Raw genomic sequence first — 19,311 nt, 5'->3', positions numbered from 1 at the left:
AAGATGAAACTTATACCAATCGATAAAATTAATCAAACTGAACAAAATGATATGGATGACTAAATCCTTATGCGTAGTTTTTTGAGAAACTGTTTTTTCAACTGAAAATTGATGCTGTATGCCAGTAATTCTCATATCTTTTCTAGCCTAGCGTCCCCTTGAGTGTGTAGGATATTGTCCTGAGCGCCCCCGTCATCTTAACCCAATCCACCATATATATAAGGACTGTAAATTACATTAATAGATGAATGAAATTCTGAGGAATACAATGCGAAAGCACGAGCGATTTCAGACTCAACAATACTGTTGCTTTGTTGGCTTCAGAGTACACAGCTCTACTACCCACCCACTTTCCAACTGTTTGGAAGGAAAAGTCATTTCCTCTCCTGATGTATTTTTTATTCATGAGAGTACAGAGAGGCACACTGTTTCCAGTATTATGAAAATGCAACAACAGGAATACCAATTGCTTATTATTAAGAAGTGCTAACTTCACCGGCTTTTTCCTATTTCTGAGAATCATTATTAAATCTTTAGCTGGTGATTGAAATAATAATAATAATAATAATAATAGGTTTAGGAAAGTACAAATGAACTGATCTCTTTGACCGACAAAAGTCTTTTTTGTGCAAAATGTAACTGAATTTAAAAAATTAACAAAATATTATTAGTATTGTTATTAAAAAGTTCAGACTTTTAAACTTTTGATAGTATGTAAAATGCATTTTTTTTAATAATAGAAGAGTGTAAAACGCTCCCTAAATAGTGTATCGCGCCCTTTTATTCCAGTGCCTCCTTTTGAAACTAGAACGCCCAGGTTGAGAACCACTGCTGTATATGTTGACCACACCATCTATTATGATGAAACTGATATTGAAGTATATACTCTGATCAGCAGGCCCGTATTTATATATTGTGCGTCCCTGTGCTCTAAATAATTTGCCGCCCTCCCCCGCATAAACTTAGGTCTCAAACAAGGAAACAAGCCGTCAGTGGTACCCACAGGAAGTGGAAGGGGAGCAACGCCCGAGTCCAGAGAGAGAGAGAGAGAGAAAGAAAGAAAGGAAGAAAGAAAAGCCTACTAGAGATCTAATGGGTTCGTGATTTTGAAGCTAGGATTGGCTGACATCCATTGATGGACGTCACTGTGAGACCAATAATTATTGGTGATAGCTGATAAAAAAAAAAAAAAAAAAAAAAATAACTGTTTACATTGTTCACAGTCAGTAATGGTTTAAGAGCATCTATATTAATAATACAATAAGCTATCTGTCTGTAGCGGTTTTCAACTCGAGAACCATAATAGATAGAAACACGAAATTTTAATATATTTTAAAGCTCTCAGAGAAATGGTCCAAATGACCTGTTCCAAGTCCCTAGGTCACCCCTGAGCTGAGATACGGGGGTGCAAAGTCCCTATAAGAATAACATGGTGGCATTTCGATTTTAAAATTAATCGGAAACGACAGATGTTAGTGTTGAATTCATAGTTTTCGAGGTCGCTGAGTGTTCATGATATTCAACTTTATCCTCATCCCTTGGGGTGCGGGTGGGAGAGGATGACTTTTTAAAAATAATCAGTTAAGCTAGCTAATTAGTAACTAATTAAACACATTAACATATTTTCTCGCGCTTGCGCGGGACTCGCTGCGGGTTGCTAGTTTTAAATATTACTTTGTGAATCTAAAAAAATTCCAAAATTTTGCCTCCCCCTAAATTCTGCCGCCATGTGCTCGAGCACTGAATAGCACTTACCTAAATACGAACCTGCTGATCAGGCTTGTTATTATGACATTATCAAGACATTACACAGCCTAGTTAACAAATTATAACCTAAATTATGACTAATTCTTAAACTTGAATTTTTTGTTTAAGTATAATGTTGTCCAAAGAGAAATTATATATCTGTCGAACAAAATTAGATGCTTGAAGGCAAAGTTTCGTGCATAATTTTCGAGAAAGTCATTAGAAATACAGATCACTGAACAAAGCAATGCTTATTTTAAAATAATAACTGTGTAACAGTTTCGCCAACTAACTGCACATGTTGGCTTCATCAGATGCTGTAAAACTGATGAAGTCAATATGTTTAGTTAGTTGGCGAAACTGTTATACAATTATTATTTTAAAATAAGCGTTGCTGGTGGTTTGTATTTCTAGTTTAAGTTATTTAAGATAGCAAAGCTGATATGAACCAGTTAAGTACTAAAAAATATGCCGTTCATTACCAATAATATAGATAGTTTTTATTCTGTTGGAGACATTGCTTATTTATCCACTTAGTATGAAGTAGCACATTGTATCTATTATTGTTTGTTTTCTTCTGACAAGGGCTGCCGTGGCGAAGTGGTAGAGTGCTCACTTCTGGTGCACTGGGTCCTTGGTTCGATTCCAGGTCGCGCCAAGTGAACTTTGTGGTGGACAAACACCGTGTGCGTGGGTTTTCTCCCACTTTCTTCATTCCACCATTTCATTCATTTCTCATCATCACCATCTCCTTTAGCCTAGCCGGCATAACCGTGGTACTTAAATATTTCATTTCATTTCTTTTCTTTTAACAGCAACATACACACTAATAGTGATGCACAATATCATAACAGTGATACGAATACTACTTATATTATAATTTGGAAAAGCCATGTTGAATGCTCCACTATCAGGAAATGAATTTTGATGTTCAGTATTTTTTAGCCCATTGATGTTATAGTAAAATATTAGTTGATAGAGCGTATCTATGTAGAAAGAATACAGTTTATTTATCCCTCACTTGCACCATAACAGTAAATAATGCAATATTCAGTGTGTAACTTTAAAATATTAAGCAGTTCTTTTCTTTGAATTGCAGTAATTTATGGTACTTTGTGTCTAAGTTCACCGAGTTCGATGCTAAGAAATTGTACAAGTTGTATAAACATGCAGTAAAGAAAAACCAAGGAAAGAAAAGTTCGAAACATGAGAAGAGTGAAAGTTCCAAGGAGAAACCACAGGTACGTTTCCCCTTGCTTTTATATAATAAGTATATCGTTTAGTCCCAATAATACAAACGTAGACGTTTCTAAGTCTCATTTGTTTCTAACTAATAAGACGCTAAATAAAAACGTAATAAATAATGTACATTTTTATTGTTTATCAGGCACACAGTTTACATATATTTCACTTAATGCATTACAAAAACTGTATTCTTAAATAGAACTGTGAAAATATGCGTTTACATCCGTAGCTTAGAACCGTTGTTCAGTGCGGATACAGCTCAAACATTTTTTTCGACTTATTTAGTCACACATACACACAAGGTGTATATATTGTATACATTCTAACAACTGTAAACTTTTCTTAAAATTTATCAGATCTAAAATGAAAGTTTCTTTTTCTGTGCGTACCTTATCGTCAGAAACTGATTTTTTTTTTTATCATGCACCCCAAATTCGTTTACCACAGACCAACCAATCTGCATACTCTCCTACGAAAACTAGACCTTTAAACCCTCTCCGTTGCTTTCTGAATTCATACAAGATCATAGATGAAAAACGTGCCTAATTTTAGACTCAGTTTGGTATTTTAACACCCAGGAAATATTTTTTTCTTCCTTTTTTTTTCTGTTGCGAATTATGCAATCTTGTTTCCCTCTTAAAATATACCTACTGTCCTGCATTTTGTGCTGGAGAAACCCAAACTCCTGTATCTACACCCATCAATAATTATCATTCCTTTTTCGATATTCATATTCCCGAATTGCCCGTATTTGAAAACACAGAGTATCATTCCATTTTCGATTTATATTTTGCGAAAATTGCTCAACCGATTCTTATTTTCCTCGCTCAAAAGGATATGGAAACATATATATTTCCATTCTGTCGGCAGATCATGACCTTGAATTAACAACTGTACTTGTAATCTTCTTTCTTTATTGGTTACACTGACTTTTTCTTCTTTTTATCTTCGAATAATGATTATAGGCAACTGCCATCATTATTATTGTTTTACCTTTACTCCAGGTTTTACTTCTTTTCCTGCTATGTTCTCCTCTCTCTCTGTCTGTCTCTTTTGGCAATATTATCAAAATCAGACTTGTACATACGTTCAATAAGGCTCACATGACAAGAAACTCAAGTTCATCTCCGATTTTTTCTTCTTTCCTTTACTTCTTCGTATACTCAAATGATGAGCAATTTAGTCGTGAAGGTTCAGTGTATAAGAATTTAATTTTCGTAATGATATGTATTTGTTCATAATTACTGTAAAATACCTTTTATTTTTTACTTAAATTCTCGTGTACCTCTAGTATATTCTTCTTATTCGTGTCGGTTTTAGTCATGTTGATGTAATACATTTAACAATCACACTTGGAGAGAAATTCTTGATTGTTTTGTAAATTTCGATAGTTTGGTTTTTATAAAGTGAAAGTCAAGCAATAAATTATTTGTACAGTAATTACTAGAAGAGAATCATACGATCAGTCCTTTTGAATTCAAATATAAAGCTGTAAGAGTTGATATTGGATCATTTAACTACAAGATTGAACTCGAATTGTTCGTAGTGACAGAACCTTGGACAAGCTAATCGGGACATAAATCTATCGTGACTCAGTCCAATTCAGTCTTAACATACAGCCAGTTGAACTTTTTCTTTCTGTATGTTTTCCCCCTATTTTTTTCTTTCGTACTTTATAAATATGTAGTGAAGAAAAGATCTGGGAAAAGAAAACAGTTGGTGAATGATATTTATACAATTAACATCCATTGGAATAAAGATGAATATCAACTCTTATTTATAACAAATTTGAGCTTTTTTGGAAATCTCAATGAATGTTTATGTTGTTGCAGAAAGTCCATTCTTCGGGTGGAAAGGAAGGTATGTACAATCGTACGCCTGCACCTATAAAAAGACGTGTTGATGAAGAGCACGAACAAGATTCACATCAACAGCCAAAGAGGCCTCTTATGGGAACCGACCCACGGTAAGTATAGAAGTTTCGTTTATACATGTCTGTGTATGTATAGAAGTTTCTATTATGCATATGTGTGTATGTATAGTAATTCGATAGTTGTCCATAATTGTTGTTCATGTAGATATTTCATTTCTTTGTTGAGTCATGTATGCGAATCTCTACTTATGACCTTTCTTATACACATTTTTTTGTGTTCATATATCTGAGTTGGTTGGATAGTTCTTTTTTTTTGTTCACCTGATTTTTTTATCGGCTCATAACTAACTGGTACGGAGAAAACATTTTTTTTTTAAATGTTGAATTTGGTTACTTGCTTGATTTAATATCACTTTTCAGCACTGACGAGGAAGGTCCATAAACCGTGAGAGTTGAATTTTGATGAAAATTATTGACAAGATTCAGTTCGAGTTGCTAAGTAACGTAGTAATAGTCACTCGATGCGCAAATACGTTGTTGAGCTGCTACACCGACACCATCTTGAAATCCTGTAGGCAATGTCCAAGAATACCCTTTTGGCACAAAAATAAAAAAGCTTTCGATAGATCTGACTTCAGTATTGTTAACCAAGGTAGAGCATCTATATGTGGGAGTACTTCCAGTGTATGATCGACATTTTGAAGGGCGCCATATTGAATCTCAGTCAAATATGATAAATAGCAAGTGGATCATGTGGGGTATCAAATAGCACTGGAATTTACTCCTGAATCCATTTCCGCAACCAAAGTTTACATATCTATTTTCACGTCGGAGTTAAGAGCTCTCTTACCCACAGAAATATGTAAAAACTGTGCTAGTTAGACTTATTTTATGAAAAACGGTCGTGCGAGCACTTGCAGGATTTTAACTAATGCAATAGTTAATACAGTATAATAGCCACTATACCAATCAAATCTTGAGACTGGTAAGAGAAATCGTTAATTAAATTAAAATGCCTGTAATGAAAAATGGAATAGCAGCACTGTAAGAAATTATACCTATTTCAAAGTGCGCTATATATATATGAGTATGTGTGTGTTGCGATTATGCATAGCATTTAAATGCTGTGATATAAGAGGTGTAACAGCATACAAGAATATGTCTTGAAGTTATTAAAAAATTAATAGAAAATAATAGAAAAAATATTAGAAAAATAATATAAACTGGTGCACATAAGCAAATATTAACCTACTAAACTTTTGCTCTTCAGTTGTGATGATGGAGATTCAAAACGAAGTGATTAGCACACAGCATTATGGAGCAGTGCAAACACTTAACAAATGCACTTTCGTCACAATCTTCATGACCACACACACTATTTTCTACTAGTCTCCAGAACATTTGTAAATGAATCAACTATTGCTCCTGTTACGTACCCACATTTCTACCATGCATATGCAAGCATGTTCTTTAGGACTGGCGCACAAAATTGATGATATACAACAGAATGCATTTTCTTTGTGAACATTCTGCCATATAACTTGTACACCAAACAAGTGAACACCTGCTACAATTTGTTATTTATCACAGTTTTAATATGAAAACTAGTCTTGGCCTTGTTATAAGCAAGTGTTTTATCGTTAAAGATGGAAAGATTCAAATATTTGATTATTTAACATTGTAGGAAAAAGCAAGAAAGAGGCTTGTTTTATGGGTTGCAACTTGGTATTGAATCGTGTAATATTTATTGCCATCTATTTTTAGCAGGTGTGTATGCATTCTCTTATCACTAATAGGAGAACAGACACAAGAAAAGTGAATTCTAAGTTTCCAGGCGTATCTTATTCTAAGAACTGGCTGTGAACTGATAATTTAAATCCACTTCATTGTTCAATGCGGGAGCAATAAATCGATTGTATTTAAACAAACTGGCTTAACTTCGTAATATACATGATAAATTATAGGTTGTCAAGTATGAGTATTGGAAAATAATGCAATATTCTGCAACAATGATGATCTTTGCGTAAGGTTTCAAGATTGTAGAAGAAAACTTAACACACTATAATGGACCATGTAAAATTGCCTAAAATAGATTTTTGGTTTGATACAGTTCAACGTCCCACACTTATGCCTACTACGCTAAAGGAGTCGTGAACCTACTGATTATAGTGGAATCCGAACCATTTTGGTCGTTTAACTAATATGCACCAGTTTATATCATTTTTCTGCATATCCGAACAATCCCTGTGGTATTCTCTGCTCGTTAGCACTATTAGACATGTGTTTCATCGACCAGCAGTCTATTCCATCGCACTTTGAAATAGGTATAACTTGTAGCATGCTACTATTCTATTTTTCACTACAGGCATTTTAATTTAATTAACGATTTCTCTTACTAGTCTCAAGATCGGAGTACTGTACTGGTATAGTGGCTACTGTACTGCATTAACTACTGCATTACTTAAAATCCTGCAAGTGCTCGCACGACTGTGTTTCATAACACAAGTCTAACTGGCACAGTTTTTATATATTCCTGTGGGTAAGAGAGCTCTTAACTCCGACGTGAAAACAGATATGTAAACTTTGGTTGCGGAAATGGATTCAGGAGTAAATTCCAGTGCTATTTGATACCCCACATGATCCCCTTGCTATTTATCATATTTGACTGAGATTCAATATGGCGCCCTTCAAAATGTCGATCATACACTGGAAGTACTCCCACATATAGATGCTCTACCTTGGTTTACAATACTGAAGTCAGATCTATCGAAAGCTTTTTTATTTTTGTGCCAAAAGGGTATTCTTGAACATTGCCTACAGGATTTCAAGATTGCGTCGGTGTAGCAGCTCAACGAAGCATTTGCGCATCGAGTGACTATTACTACGTTACTTAGCAACTTGAACTGAATCTTGTCACAAATTTTCATCAAAATTCAACTCTCACGGTTTATGGACCTTCCTCGTGAGTTTACAGTAAACGGGACGTATGTTACGAACTACTACTGGGATTTGTATCTCAAATACATACACCGAGAATCGAACCCAACACTATGAATACAAAATTCCCATGTTAGCCACTCATTCACAGAGAGAGACATGTTAAATTTGATGGTGCTATTACATATCTGTGAATATGTCCAACAGAAGGAAACATATCATTATAGGCGCTTTCTAAAAAGTTCAGAAGTAGATTAACGAATGGGTAGTTGTTCAGTCATGTAGGATTCATATATGTGTATGTGAGTATATGTGGGTGTAAATTGAGTAAATAAAGTTTTGTTCGTATTTTGTGTTTCGTTGAATATATTGTGTGTGAACCGAGAAACAGCTCGTGAAAAAACAAAAAAGTCTATAATATTAAAAACATTATATTTTGATTGTGCAAAGTCTGGAGAAATTTTAAGAAGAACTAAGGGTTAATAAAACTAACTAAAACTTGTAAAAGAAGAAAAAATAAAACTTCCCAAATCTCATTCAAGTTCTGAAATTTAACTTCTCTAAAATCTCTCACCATTCGTCTTATTGAATCAGAATTCATTTTTGTATTACGATGCAAAGATGTGGAAAATGCACATTATTGTAGTACAATGGAGTTAACTTGTTCTCGTGTTTCGCTTCGCGCACACAGAACGCATAGAGCATATGTTGAATTAGCAGCTTGTACAACAAATATTGGAAATGAAATTCATTCTGCTGGTTAAAACTAAAATTCAATGATTTAAGTTATTATGTATCAAATTTACCAATCAACTTCAATCGATTCACTTTTGTTCTCTTAGCAACGCGTAAATTGGGAAAGAATATTTGATGTCAGAAAAGGTGAGAGGGATACGTCATGCTTATTGACCGAGCTTGCCATTATGAAAATGTTCCGATTGTGCAGAGTCATTTTGATTCCATTATAGATATAAACTTAAGGGAATAACGTATATATTAATGTAGTTTACATTGTGTGTATAAAGCAGATCTACAGTTTACTGTAGGATCCAAACCATATATAACCCCACCGGAAATCGAATCAGGAAATTGCAGTGAAAACATAGGCGCAGAGCACTCAGGATTCTCCAAACAGTCTCCTCCCCGAAATTAATCAAATTGTTTCTTGGGACAATATGGAACCAACTCACTTGTATCCACTGGAAGTCTAACTCGAATTTATTAATAAATCTCTATCCATAGTATATTCGTTGCAGAGAGTGTAAAAGACATGTGATGAAAGTCCGTTTAACTCATTTATAACTTGTGTCCTTCTTAGGGGAAGGCGTGATCGACCCAGTGATAAAGAGTTTGAAGAGCGTAGAGACAAAGAAATGGAGAACCGGCCCGATCCGAGGGCAGCTGGCGATCCCCGTTCCGATCCTCGAGATAGAGATCGGAAAGAAGGAAGAAGAGATAACCAACCTCATACTCCTCAAAGAAACATGTATGGGCAGCAGATGTACTCTCGGCAAGAGTATGGAGACGGTCGTGGGGGGAATGTGGATTCTTCTCATAATAGGCTAGGTAATCAGAATCCAGATGGTGGCGGGGACAGATGGTCTGGAATGCAACAACAGAGAGAGTTCGGGAAGGATAGGTATGTATATTGTTTGCTTTCCCCTTCTTAAATATCGGTTATCTTTCTTCTGCCTTCTTTCTGCCATTCTCCTTGGAATTCTACAAAGTTACATGTAATATTTCCGTGAAGTTTTCTTTCCCATAATATCCAGATAGATAAGAAAGAAGAAAAGCTTTTTATACACTTCTTTGTCTTTTCAGATGTTCGTAATTCGTATTTATTTCAATATTGATCATTTTAATACTGTTACATTAAGTATATTCTGTTTAAATTTATAACATTTCGTTTTATTTATTTATTGTTGCTAATTTAACGTAGTGGTGTTTGGAAACTACTAATGGTGAAGTAATTTAATGTATATTTATGCTTGTTTTTTATAAATATATTATAATCTAAACTACTCAACGTTGGATTCTCCTAAATTCATAAACTAGTTCAGTAGTTTTCTTACTAATAGGTGTTTTAATAATTTCCTATGAAAGGTAGGTTTAATGGAAAAAGATACTCCACAGGGATTAGCATTAGATATACTGTATTATTGTTTGTAGTTTTTGTTAATGATCTAGTTCATAACCTAAATTAAAAGTTTTCTTGTGTAGTGATGATACCAAGGTATTCAAAGAAATCAAATGTGATTAAATATATATAGCCATCGTGCTGGTAACTGCTGGAAATTTATGATGATAATGAACGAAACATAAAATCTACCTAAGTGACTGGAAAGTTTGGACCATTACCTACAGACATATTCAGGAAAAAGACCGATGTAACTTTTTTGCGTTAACTCAAAGAAAGTTTCTTGAAACGTTTTTATGGTTGTTACTGACTTTTAGTAAGGAGTGAAGTTCAAGATTCGTAAGGTTGAAAAGATGTCAAAATCAATGCTAATCAGTACAGTGAATATTCCTGTCGTCAGTTTACTTACACAAAATACCGGCATTATATGGTGACGACACCCACGATATAGAACTGCACCAGGACAAAGCCTCAGGTCACAAGGCCAAAACATTGCTGGCCTTCAATGGACGCATGGCTGCTGCAGTTGGTATCTATACTATTCCGTTCGAGGATGTTCCTATTAAGAGTTCTGACAATAGTCTTATGGACTACTGTGCTATTCGACTTCTTAGACAGCACCTTTAATCACGTCAGGTTCGCACGGTAAATGCCCTCTGGAATGTCTTCAAGCAGGTGTGGGTAACATATTCCTGGTACAGCTGCAAGATTATTCCAGTGGAAACTGGAATATCGTGCAATGGTCCATACCAGTGGTCATCACATCGAGCATGATCGATGATGGTGAGGTGGAATCTCTTATGTAAGCAAGTATTTCAGTTTGTTCGGGTGGAAACGGATCAGCCTTTATATAAGAGTTTGACCATCTTCAACTAGAATCTGTTGCGGCAAGAAGCTAATACAACGCAATATTCATTGATGAATTAATTGACAACGAAAACAAATGTGAAATGGAATGTATTGAATCACTCACCTCAAAAAGTTTACAGTCCTTCGATGTAGTCTCCACCAGTCTGTTGAACCCTTCGCCAGATGTCTGGTAACCTTTGAATACCTGTCAAAGCCCCACGTTGTGAGAGGGTGTTGGCAATGCGCCCTAAGGCACGAACAATACTGGGAATGTCGCTGAAACGTTGGCCCCTGAGAGGTTCTTTCATTTTTGGGAAAAGATCAAAACCGCAGGGGCTCATATCCGGGGAGTATGGCGGGTGCTTCAGTACCTCCCAACTCCATCGTCGTAACAAAGTCTGTACTGGATGGGCTGTATGGCATCTGGCATTCACGTGTAGGAGAATTGTTTCCAGACTCCAGGAGGTGTGGACATTTGCGCCGCAATGCTGGTCGCAAATGGTCACTGAGGTATGAAGCATAGTATGCAGTATTGACGGTAACGTCCGGTGGAACTTGATATGACAAGATAATGCCTTCGTGGTCGTATGACATCATCATCATCACATTCACGTTTGCTGGCTCTTGCCTAAGCTTGTGGTCGTGGAGATTCTGGATGGCGCCATTCACTTGACTGATGTTTCAGTTCAGGCTCGTAGGATCTTCCCCACGTTTTGTCACTTGCAATAATGCGGTGCAAGAAGTCACCACCTTCCCCATTGCAACGTTGAAGGTGTAGCATTCCCATCTATGCCACTTTTGAACCTCGGTCAGAGCATAGAGTACCTATCTTGCTGCAATTTTCCGCATGCCAAGACCTTGTGTTAACATACGGAACACTAATCCGGAAGAAATGTTCAGCTACTGCGCCAATTCACTACAAGTCCAGCGCCGATCACCGTCAAGCAATGTCCGTAGTCTTGCAAGATGAATTTCGTCCGTAGCCGTTCGCATATGCCCTCCACCGTGCATTTTGTCTGTTGACTCGTCTCGCCTGAAATGCAACCCATGTCGCCACTGTTCGATACGGTAGAGCAGCTTCACCACAGGCATCTACTAATCCTCTGTGAATCGTCCTAGCATTTCGCTTTTGTGCCACCTGGAATTTGATAAACACGCTTTTCTGCACGCGTGAACATTGCGTTAGGTCGATATTTCACACAACAATCACTTTAACAATGTCTACTCGCCACACACACCGTAATATGGGACCGCAGCAGCGTTTAACTGACTCGTACACATCCACGGAACACACTACGTTCGTCATTTGTCTCCTGCCCACACAACACTCCAGTCGTAGCAGTGTTGCCAGTTCGAGTTAAATGACCCTCGTACAAGATTACATAATACACAATTCAGTATTACCTGAAAGTTTAAACTAGATGTAGAAGATTTTTACAAGAAACTATATTATGCTCTTGGGCTAGTTGTAAAAGTAATGAAGAGTACTTCAATAGGTGTCCCAAAAATATATTATTTGTATCGTAGAATTTTCATGTACGTTATACAAGCACAATGCATCAATTTCCATGACAACTACTTTGTCACTTGTGTCTTTATACAATCTGTTACGTGTAATGCATCGTACTGTAGTGGGCTTCTGGCTGTTTTAGTACTAAAAAAAATATATAAAATAAATTAATAATAATAAATGTGGTAACTAATCTGTAGAAAAACGGGTTGTTTATGTTACCAGTAACTGATATTGTTTTCTTTATTTAGAGTAAACTATTCCGTAGTAGGATTATATAATCTCACTTTATTACACAACTCAGTGATTAGTTATAAGTTAGAAATTTCCGTACGAATACAAGTGGAATATCCCGCTTGGATATAACTTGGAGTTACAAAATTCCTTAATTATAGAATAAAAGAATCGAAAATGATTTGACGATTTTCTCGCGTTGAAATTTTATTGTAAAATTCTCCAGAGAGGGGTGTACAGTAAGTTGTAAACTGACATAGTATATTGATGTTGAAGAACACTTGTTCTTATATAGAAGTTTAAAAAAAAAGTGTATATATATATGATGATAAAATTGTTTAGTGAAAAAGAGATGTCCAGATATATTCCCATCTGAAGGAATGTTTCAAAATCAGTTACACTTTAATGACAAGCTGCCCAACAATAAACCATCTCACAGCCAAAGTACTGGAACATTACTCAGAGAAGTTGTAATTAAACGATTTTGGAAAAAGCACTGTAATTTATTTTTACTTTTCAAGCCTCTTGAAAGTAGTGGATATTGGTTAATATTCCCAGGAAATTTTTGAAACTAGTTGAGTATAGTTGTGTAAAGATGTAAAATGTGTGTGGCAGTAGTTTAGTATTTATCTATGAATACGCTCTTCAAAATTATTGTGGAGAAAGTCCTTGATTGTGCTGAAATTTTGGCATTGAAAAGCATGGAAACTTTGAAAATCATTCTTTAACTTTTGCAGTGTTAGGAAAAAAAATGGAAAGTAAGTCATGGACTACATGATACTCACCATGTAGAGAAGTTTTGAAGAGGAATTATTGGATTTCAGGTTCAACCTGTAATACATAGACACTCCTTCAGTAAAACATTTAATATGCAACTCGAGGTTATGAACGACGGGACCTACCATTAACATGGGCTCCGAATTAGTACCGTGGTACAGTTCGCGGATGTACAGATTATAGAAGATTAGCCCTCACCTCTCTACCAACTATCTTGCCTACAATATAATTTCTAGTGAGACTGAGAAGTTACAGTTGCAGAGTAAAGGTTGAAAGTATAACAGCTTCTTTTACGTAACTGTTTGAAATACAAACTTGAGTTTAAGTTATGTGGCAAGTTGTTCTTGTTTTTTGTGCTTTGTTAGTTAACTGTGATTGAATTTTATTCTTACTATCATTATTGGCGTTGTTCCAGATATGGTAACGAGCACAAGCGAGATAGATTTGACAACTACCAAAGAGGCTCAGGATATCATAGAGATCGAGATAGGAACCATCGAATACAGGATAAACGAAGGTCAGTACAAAAATATTCCTAATTTTTTATTTAGCTTGAGCAGTCACAGACTAAGGATTACTTCAAGCACAGCCGTTAATGTATGTCTTCTGTCAGGGTTATGTGATTGTGCTAAGAAATTCATTAGATTTGTTCATTGAGCAAGAAACTTCCAACTTTTTTCTCTTTTTTGAAAAATTTCAACGTGTTTCTGTAGAACTATTTCTGCTGTTTGTATTGATGTAACTTAAATTGCTGTATCGTATGCAATTTTTGAGAAAATGAGCTTAACCCTTTGGGTCTAACGGGACAGAGAAAATTCCGCATTTTGTAAACTTAAAAAAAAAAATATTACTCCACCGGGTTTTGTTCTTGGGTCCTGATTCTTGCGTCAGATAAAAGCAGAAAGATAGGAGAATCTAACATTGTCAGACCAGTGTTACAGAAATGGTGTTTGAGTTTACGTCATGCCAGGAGTTAACATGAATGGGTTAAGGAGTTGTGTTATTTAAATATTATTGATTTATTTTAACCTAGTATATATTATATGCTTATATTGTATTTAATTTTTTAAGGAATTATTTTAGAAAGCCCTTCCGAAACGCGATTAGAGTAATAATTTATATGAACGGTTTTGGTCATTTTTTAAACAAATACGCATTAGTCGATTGTTGTTCTTGATGATGATACAAGAACAGTATCAGCAACAACAACAGAAACAACAGGTAGAAGCATATACAAAAAGCTTAAGTTGTGTAGACCAAAAGCACAGTTCATTAATGTGTACTTCCATCTTTTCTGTGCTGGGGGTGTTATTGTCGCAATTAACGGCGTGTGCAAATGTAAACAAATCGTTTTGCTGTTTTTTTTTTTTTTTTTCCTGTCCTGAGCACCTGATGTAACTTTCTTTTCCGTGGTTTGTTTGCATCAAAGATCTGCTCTTCAAAGTCAAATGCCACGTGACGTAAGAAATTTGACAAAATCGTGATTGCGATCACTGCCATTCACCAGCAGATGCTAGAAATATATGGAGGAACGTCTGCCGCACCTGCAAGGAAGAGAGTATTCGTAATGTTGTAAAATCCTATGAGTTTTTGCGTCTGTCGTTTTCTTCTGTTATTATTGGATCTGGAAATTCAGGAGGGAATTATGATACATACTATGTATCGTTTCACAGTTACTCGAATTGAAACATTATGTGTTAGAAGGTCGACAAATATGTGTAACTTCTTGTAAATGAATTTGGTGTTAAATGAAAGGATATGTAAATAGATTTTAGTTGATAAGCATTGCCGTGGAATTATGAAAGTGATTTTCTTTTAAGTCAATTGTGTTATTTCTTTAACCAAAACAGTTTCGAAGGCTGAAAATCAGACTCTCTCACGTTCATAAGTAATATTTACTTCGTTTATAACGTTTGTAAATAATTGTGAATAAGTAATGTTACTGGGATTTTTAATTGACTTCCAAAAAGTCCGAAGACTAATCTATTGCTGTGCGTAAGTGTCGGAAGTCTTATAGAATGGCTATTGACGGATATCCGTTTGTTGACAGGTATCAAATAAAAACTGTAAGAGAGATCGCGAAGGTTTTTTTTCAATCTATTCAACGTCCCAAGAATAGGTTCCATCTCCTTCGTCAACCCTCTATTCAATCCAGAAGTTGTATAAATCAACCGTTCCCGGTTTCAACGTTGTTCACTGTAGAACAAGAATAGCAATAGAAGCGGTTTTTAAAAATCGATTGTCGATTCAGCGTCTCAAGAGAACACACTATCACCACTCACAATACTGTACCAAAACCAGAAGTGGTTGAAATTTACTAATACTTCTGGTTTCAATACTTATTTCCATAGAGTGAAAAGGGAAAATGGTGTTAAGAAGCTTCTTTTTTCTTTATTTTTTTTGACAGATTTATCGTTCCAAGGACGAGTTTTTTTTTTTTTTTTTAAATCTATTTAGAGGTGAAAATTTACGTTTTTTCGGTTATAACACTGATCGTATAACGGGTAAAACGGAAATAGATAGCGACAAGAATTTTTTGATATGGATTTAGTATCACAAAAATATGTTTCATCTCTGATTTTATTCCTTTATTGCAACTGGAAGTGATAGATAGATATCAGTTATCACTTCCAGTTTCAGTGTTAAGCTCCATAGAGCTAGAACATAAACAGATAGCGATTTTTTCTTAAATATGGATTCAACGTTTGAGGAACAGAATCTATCTTCGATCTTATTCCTCTATTGCAACCAGTAGTTATGGATGTACTACTTCAAGTTTGAGTACTAAGAAGAATACACTGATAAGGCAATCCACAGCTGCTGTCTAGAAAAGCAAAAGCTTTGTGCTGAGAATAGCAAGCGTGTCTCCTTCTGTAAAAGAGATCGGCCACATGCTTTGGATTTTCCAAAAGTGTCTGTGTCGGGTGGAAGATATCGATACTGTATCGAAGCCATTACCTAACCAATTTTAAGCGCTCGCGTAATGTCCGTTTTTTTTTTTTTTTTTTTTTTTTTTTTTTTTTAACTAAAATCGCGGTGTCAAAATGCAAGTGCGGATATTATGCGGGTTGTTCAAAAAATGCGCAATTTTCAGTCTTTTTTTTCGAAGTAAATTTCATTTTGAACTTCCTACATAATATCGGTAAATAATTAAAAGGAAAGCAAATGAGAAGCACTAATTGAAACAAATTTATGGCATTTAAAATCAATAAACAAATTATTTAAATCTTACGTTTATTTTCTCCTCGAACATACCACGAGAATGAAAAGGAAAGTTTCTATTTTAAATAGTGTGTCTGGTGCCAGAAGTACGAAAATGTGCTTTTCTTCTTTTTTAAAAAGAAAGAAAAAATGCACGTTTTTATTATAGATATTATTATATATCATATATTACCGGTACTCAGGTTTTATTCAAGAAATTATTATTAATGTTAGATTCAAGGGTTTTGACTCAAAATCTATAAGGAATATGTAGCTAGTATATAAATTATTTTATTTAGCTTAAAATTATATTTTACACAAAATAAATAATCCACAATTATTTTGTATAATTTATTCTAAATTTTAAATAAAGTGTCTGATGCCAGAAGTACGAAAATTGATACCGTATTAGAAATACCACAAAACGTAACTTAGATTTTCAAGCTGTTATTTTTAGGGTGCGAACATTATGCGAAGGTATACGGTATGTATTGTTTTGTGAGTGTATTTTTCATTTATATTTATATAGAATCATAAATATAAGACCAATACATGTTTCAATTAAAATGTTATTTTAAACAAAAATACACTCATTGAACGGCACAAATAACGAGAATTGTGGTAAGAGTACGTAATAAATGATATTCAGTAAATATAATGCACTGGTATTGGCATAGTTGGAAAATTAATGACAGAGTTAACGGATTAAAATTAGGAATGCTGGTTAAAAAAATAAAAATAATAATAAAATAAAAGTATGTTAGCATACAATGGAAATGCCTAATAGATTCGTCACAAATACCAAAAAAGAAAAAGTAAATAAAATTAAATATTCAAGTAAAAGAAAAATAAATTAGTGTCAAGCAAATAACGGTTAAAATTAACTTCAAAATTAATTAATTTTTTAAAAATTTCACTATTATGCCGTGAGAATAGTAAGGTCATGGAAAGGTTAATAAATTACGAAAATTTGCTGTTTTCAAACAAAACTGGTGAACAATAAAAACAAAATGTCATAAAACTGAGGAAAAATATCAATTAAATTCTGTATTTTTAAAATATTTCTTTGTCTAAGTTTTTCAAGGAACCCAATTTTTATATATTTTAGGAAAACATGCCTTCATTCAATGGAATCGCACGTTAAGTTTTTAAAATAAATTACAAAATATTCTTGCAGAATATCCGTTTCACATGGTTTTTTAATGATTGTGTGTGTGTGTGTGTGTTTTTTTTTAACAATTATCAATTAAAAATTAACTTCGCAAAATTTAATTGATTAAATTAAAGATCATCGATTAACGATTTTTAGCTGTTTAAATAATTATTAATTTTTAACGGATCAGTTATAAGCCTGTGTATTGGTATACTAAAATTATTTTAGTAAACACATTATTTATTAAATTTATTATTTCTTTTCATTTTAGATTTCATCAAGGTCCGCCAAATTTTGTTAGTCATTACGGTCCCCCTCAGCAGTTTGGTCCACAAGGTATGATGTACCCACAGGGAGAAATGCAGCAAGCACCACATTTCCAAAGGGATCGATATTCCAATTCTTCTGCGCCAGGGTTTTCCGATTGGAGGAACAAAGAAAGGGACTATCGAAGAGACTATGATAGGAGGCCACCTCCGCCCACAAGTTCGTAATAGTCGCTGGACTGGTCAGTGCTGTTTCAAGTTCCTAGTTGCGGGAGCACCAGTGAGTGATAATTCATTGTTTCAAAGGTTGTGTAGCGCGAAAAACAGTCGCGAAGTGCTGTGATGTTCTTTTTTTTAAAGTCAGTGAGAAGAATTGTTCCGTTCTGGTGCAAGTGACTGTGCAGAAATAAGATTCACGAACTCCTCCTTGTCTATGTTACACGTGCGTCATATTGTTAGTTTAAATCAAGGTCCACACTTAACAATAAACAGTCGTGACCCACGCGTAAGTAACTGTACTGTCTGTTGTGCAGCTTATAGCATAATAATACTTTTTTTAATGAAAAAAATACAAATTCGGCACAAGTCTTTTCAACATAGAAGTGATGCTTAATCTTGTGATTACAATCTTCTTAAATTTAAAGCAAATGCGAAACCGTGTGGATGTTGGAATATTTTCTTTTTATGAAATGAGGAAAAACTTTTTATTTTGACTCAGGTTTAAGATCTTCAGTGAGTTACCACGAAGATAATGGAAAGTGCAACTCGTTACGTTGTACTGTATTCTTTTTTTTTTTTTTTTTCCCTAAAAGAAAGAAAACCAGTATCATGAAATAACAATGTCTACTTGCACATGTGAAGAATAGTGATCTTTTTTCTAGTGATTATATGAATCAAAGGAGAGAGGGTACACACATTCGATGGGCATATGAGCCAATTCGTATTGCGTATGTAGATGGGTATGCATAGTTTACCCAAGCAGCTGTACTGTTGAGAAGGATATTTATTTTGAATAAAAGTGCCTGTAAGATAAAAATGAACGTACTCATGAATGAAAAATGAAGTAATTGTGTCAGTGTGTGTGTGCGTCTGTGGAGAACAGGTGTGTTTATCTAGTGAATGAAACAGATACGTCTTCTGTTTATTAATATCCGCTGTAAATATTAGTCCGAAACACTAAAGAAATGGAGAAATCTTTCGTAAAGAAAGTGAAAGACTCGTCTTAGTGATAATACAGGGATTACTGGATTTGAGAACGCTTCACTCAACATGACAGTTTGCTAAGACAGTCAAATGAAAACGCATCACTTTCCACATTGTTACTTCTGTACATTGGAATGGATACATTTGTCTTGTACAGATTGTAATATATTGTAAATAAAA

At 34.7% G+C, this 19,311-nt stretch overlaps 1 protein-coding gene across 4 annotated transcripts in view; it reads left to right on the top strand.

Moving 5' to 3' along the window:
* Chd1 (chromodomain-helicase-DNA-binding protein 1) overlaps positions 1–19,100 on the top strand; it is a 120,014-nt gene extending 100,914 nt beyond the window's left edge. For 3 of the 4 annotated variants that reach the window (XM_081745660.1, XM_081745662.1, XM_081745656.1), the window contains 5 exons: positions 2,846–2,987; positions 4,824–4,957; positions 9,120–9,440; positions 13,724–13,825; positions 17,934–19,100. In XM_081745660.1, coding sequence (XP_081601786.1) covers positions 2,846–2,987; positions 4,824–4,957; positions 9,120–9,440; positions 13,724–13,825; positions 17,934–18,156 — 922 coding nt within the window. In that variant the 3' untranslated portion in view covers positions 18,157–19,100. The remainder of the gene's footprint in view (positions 1–2,845; positions 2,988–4,823; positions 4,958–9,119; positions 9,441–13,723; positions 13,826–17,933) is intronic. The other variant, XM_081745664.1, reaches the window with a different exon arrangement.
* Positions 19,101–19,311: the final 211 nt, after the last annotated feature.

Source organism: Thermobia domestica, chromosome 2, assembly GCF_964235325.1.
Source record: "Thermobia domestica chromosome 2, izTheDome1.hap1.1, whole genome shotgun sequence".
Classification (NCBI taxonomy): Eukaryota; Metazoa; Arthropoda; class Insecta; order Zygentoma; family Lepismatidae; genus Thermobia; species Thermobia domestica.
This window is presented reverse-complemented; position numbering and strand designations above follow the sequence as displayed.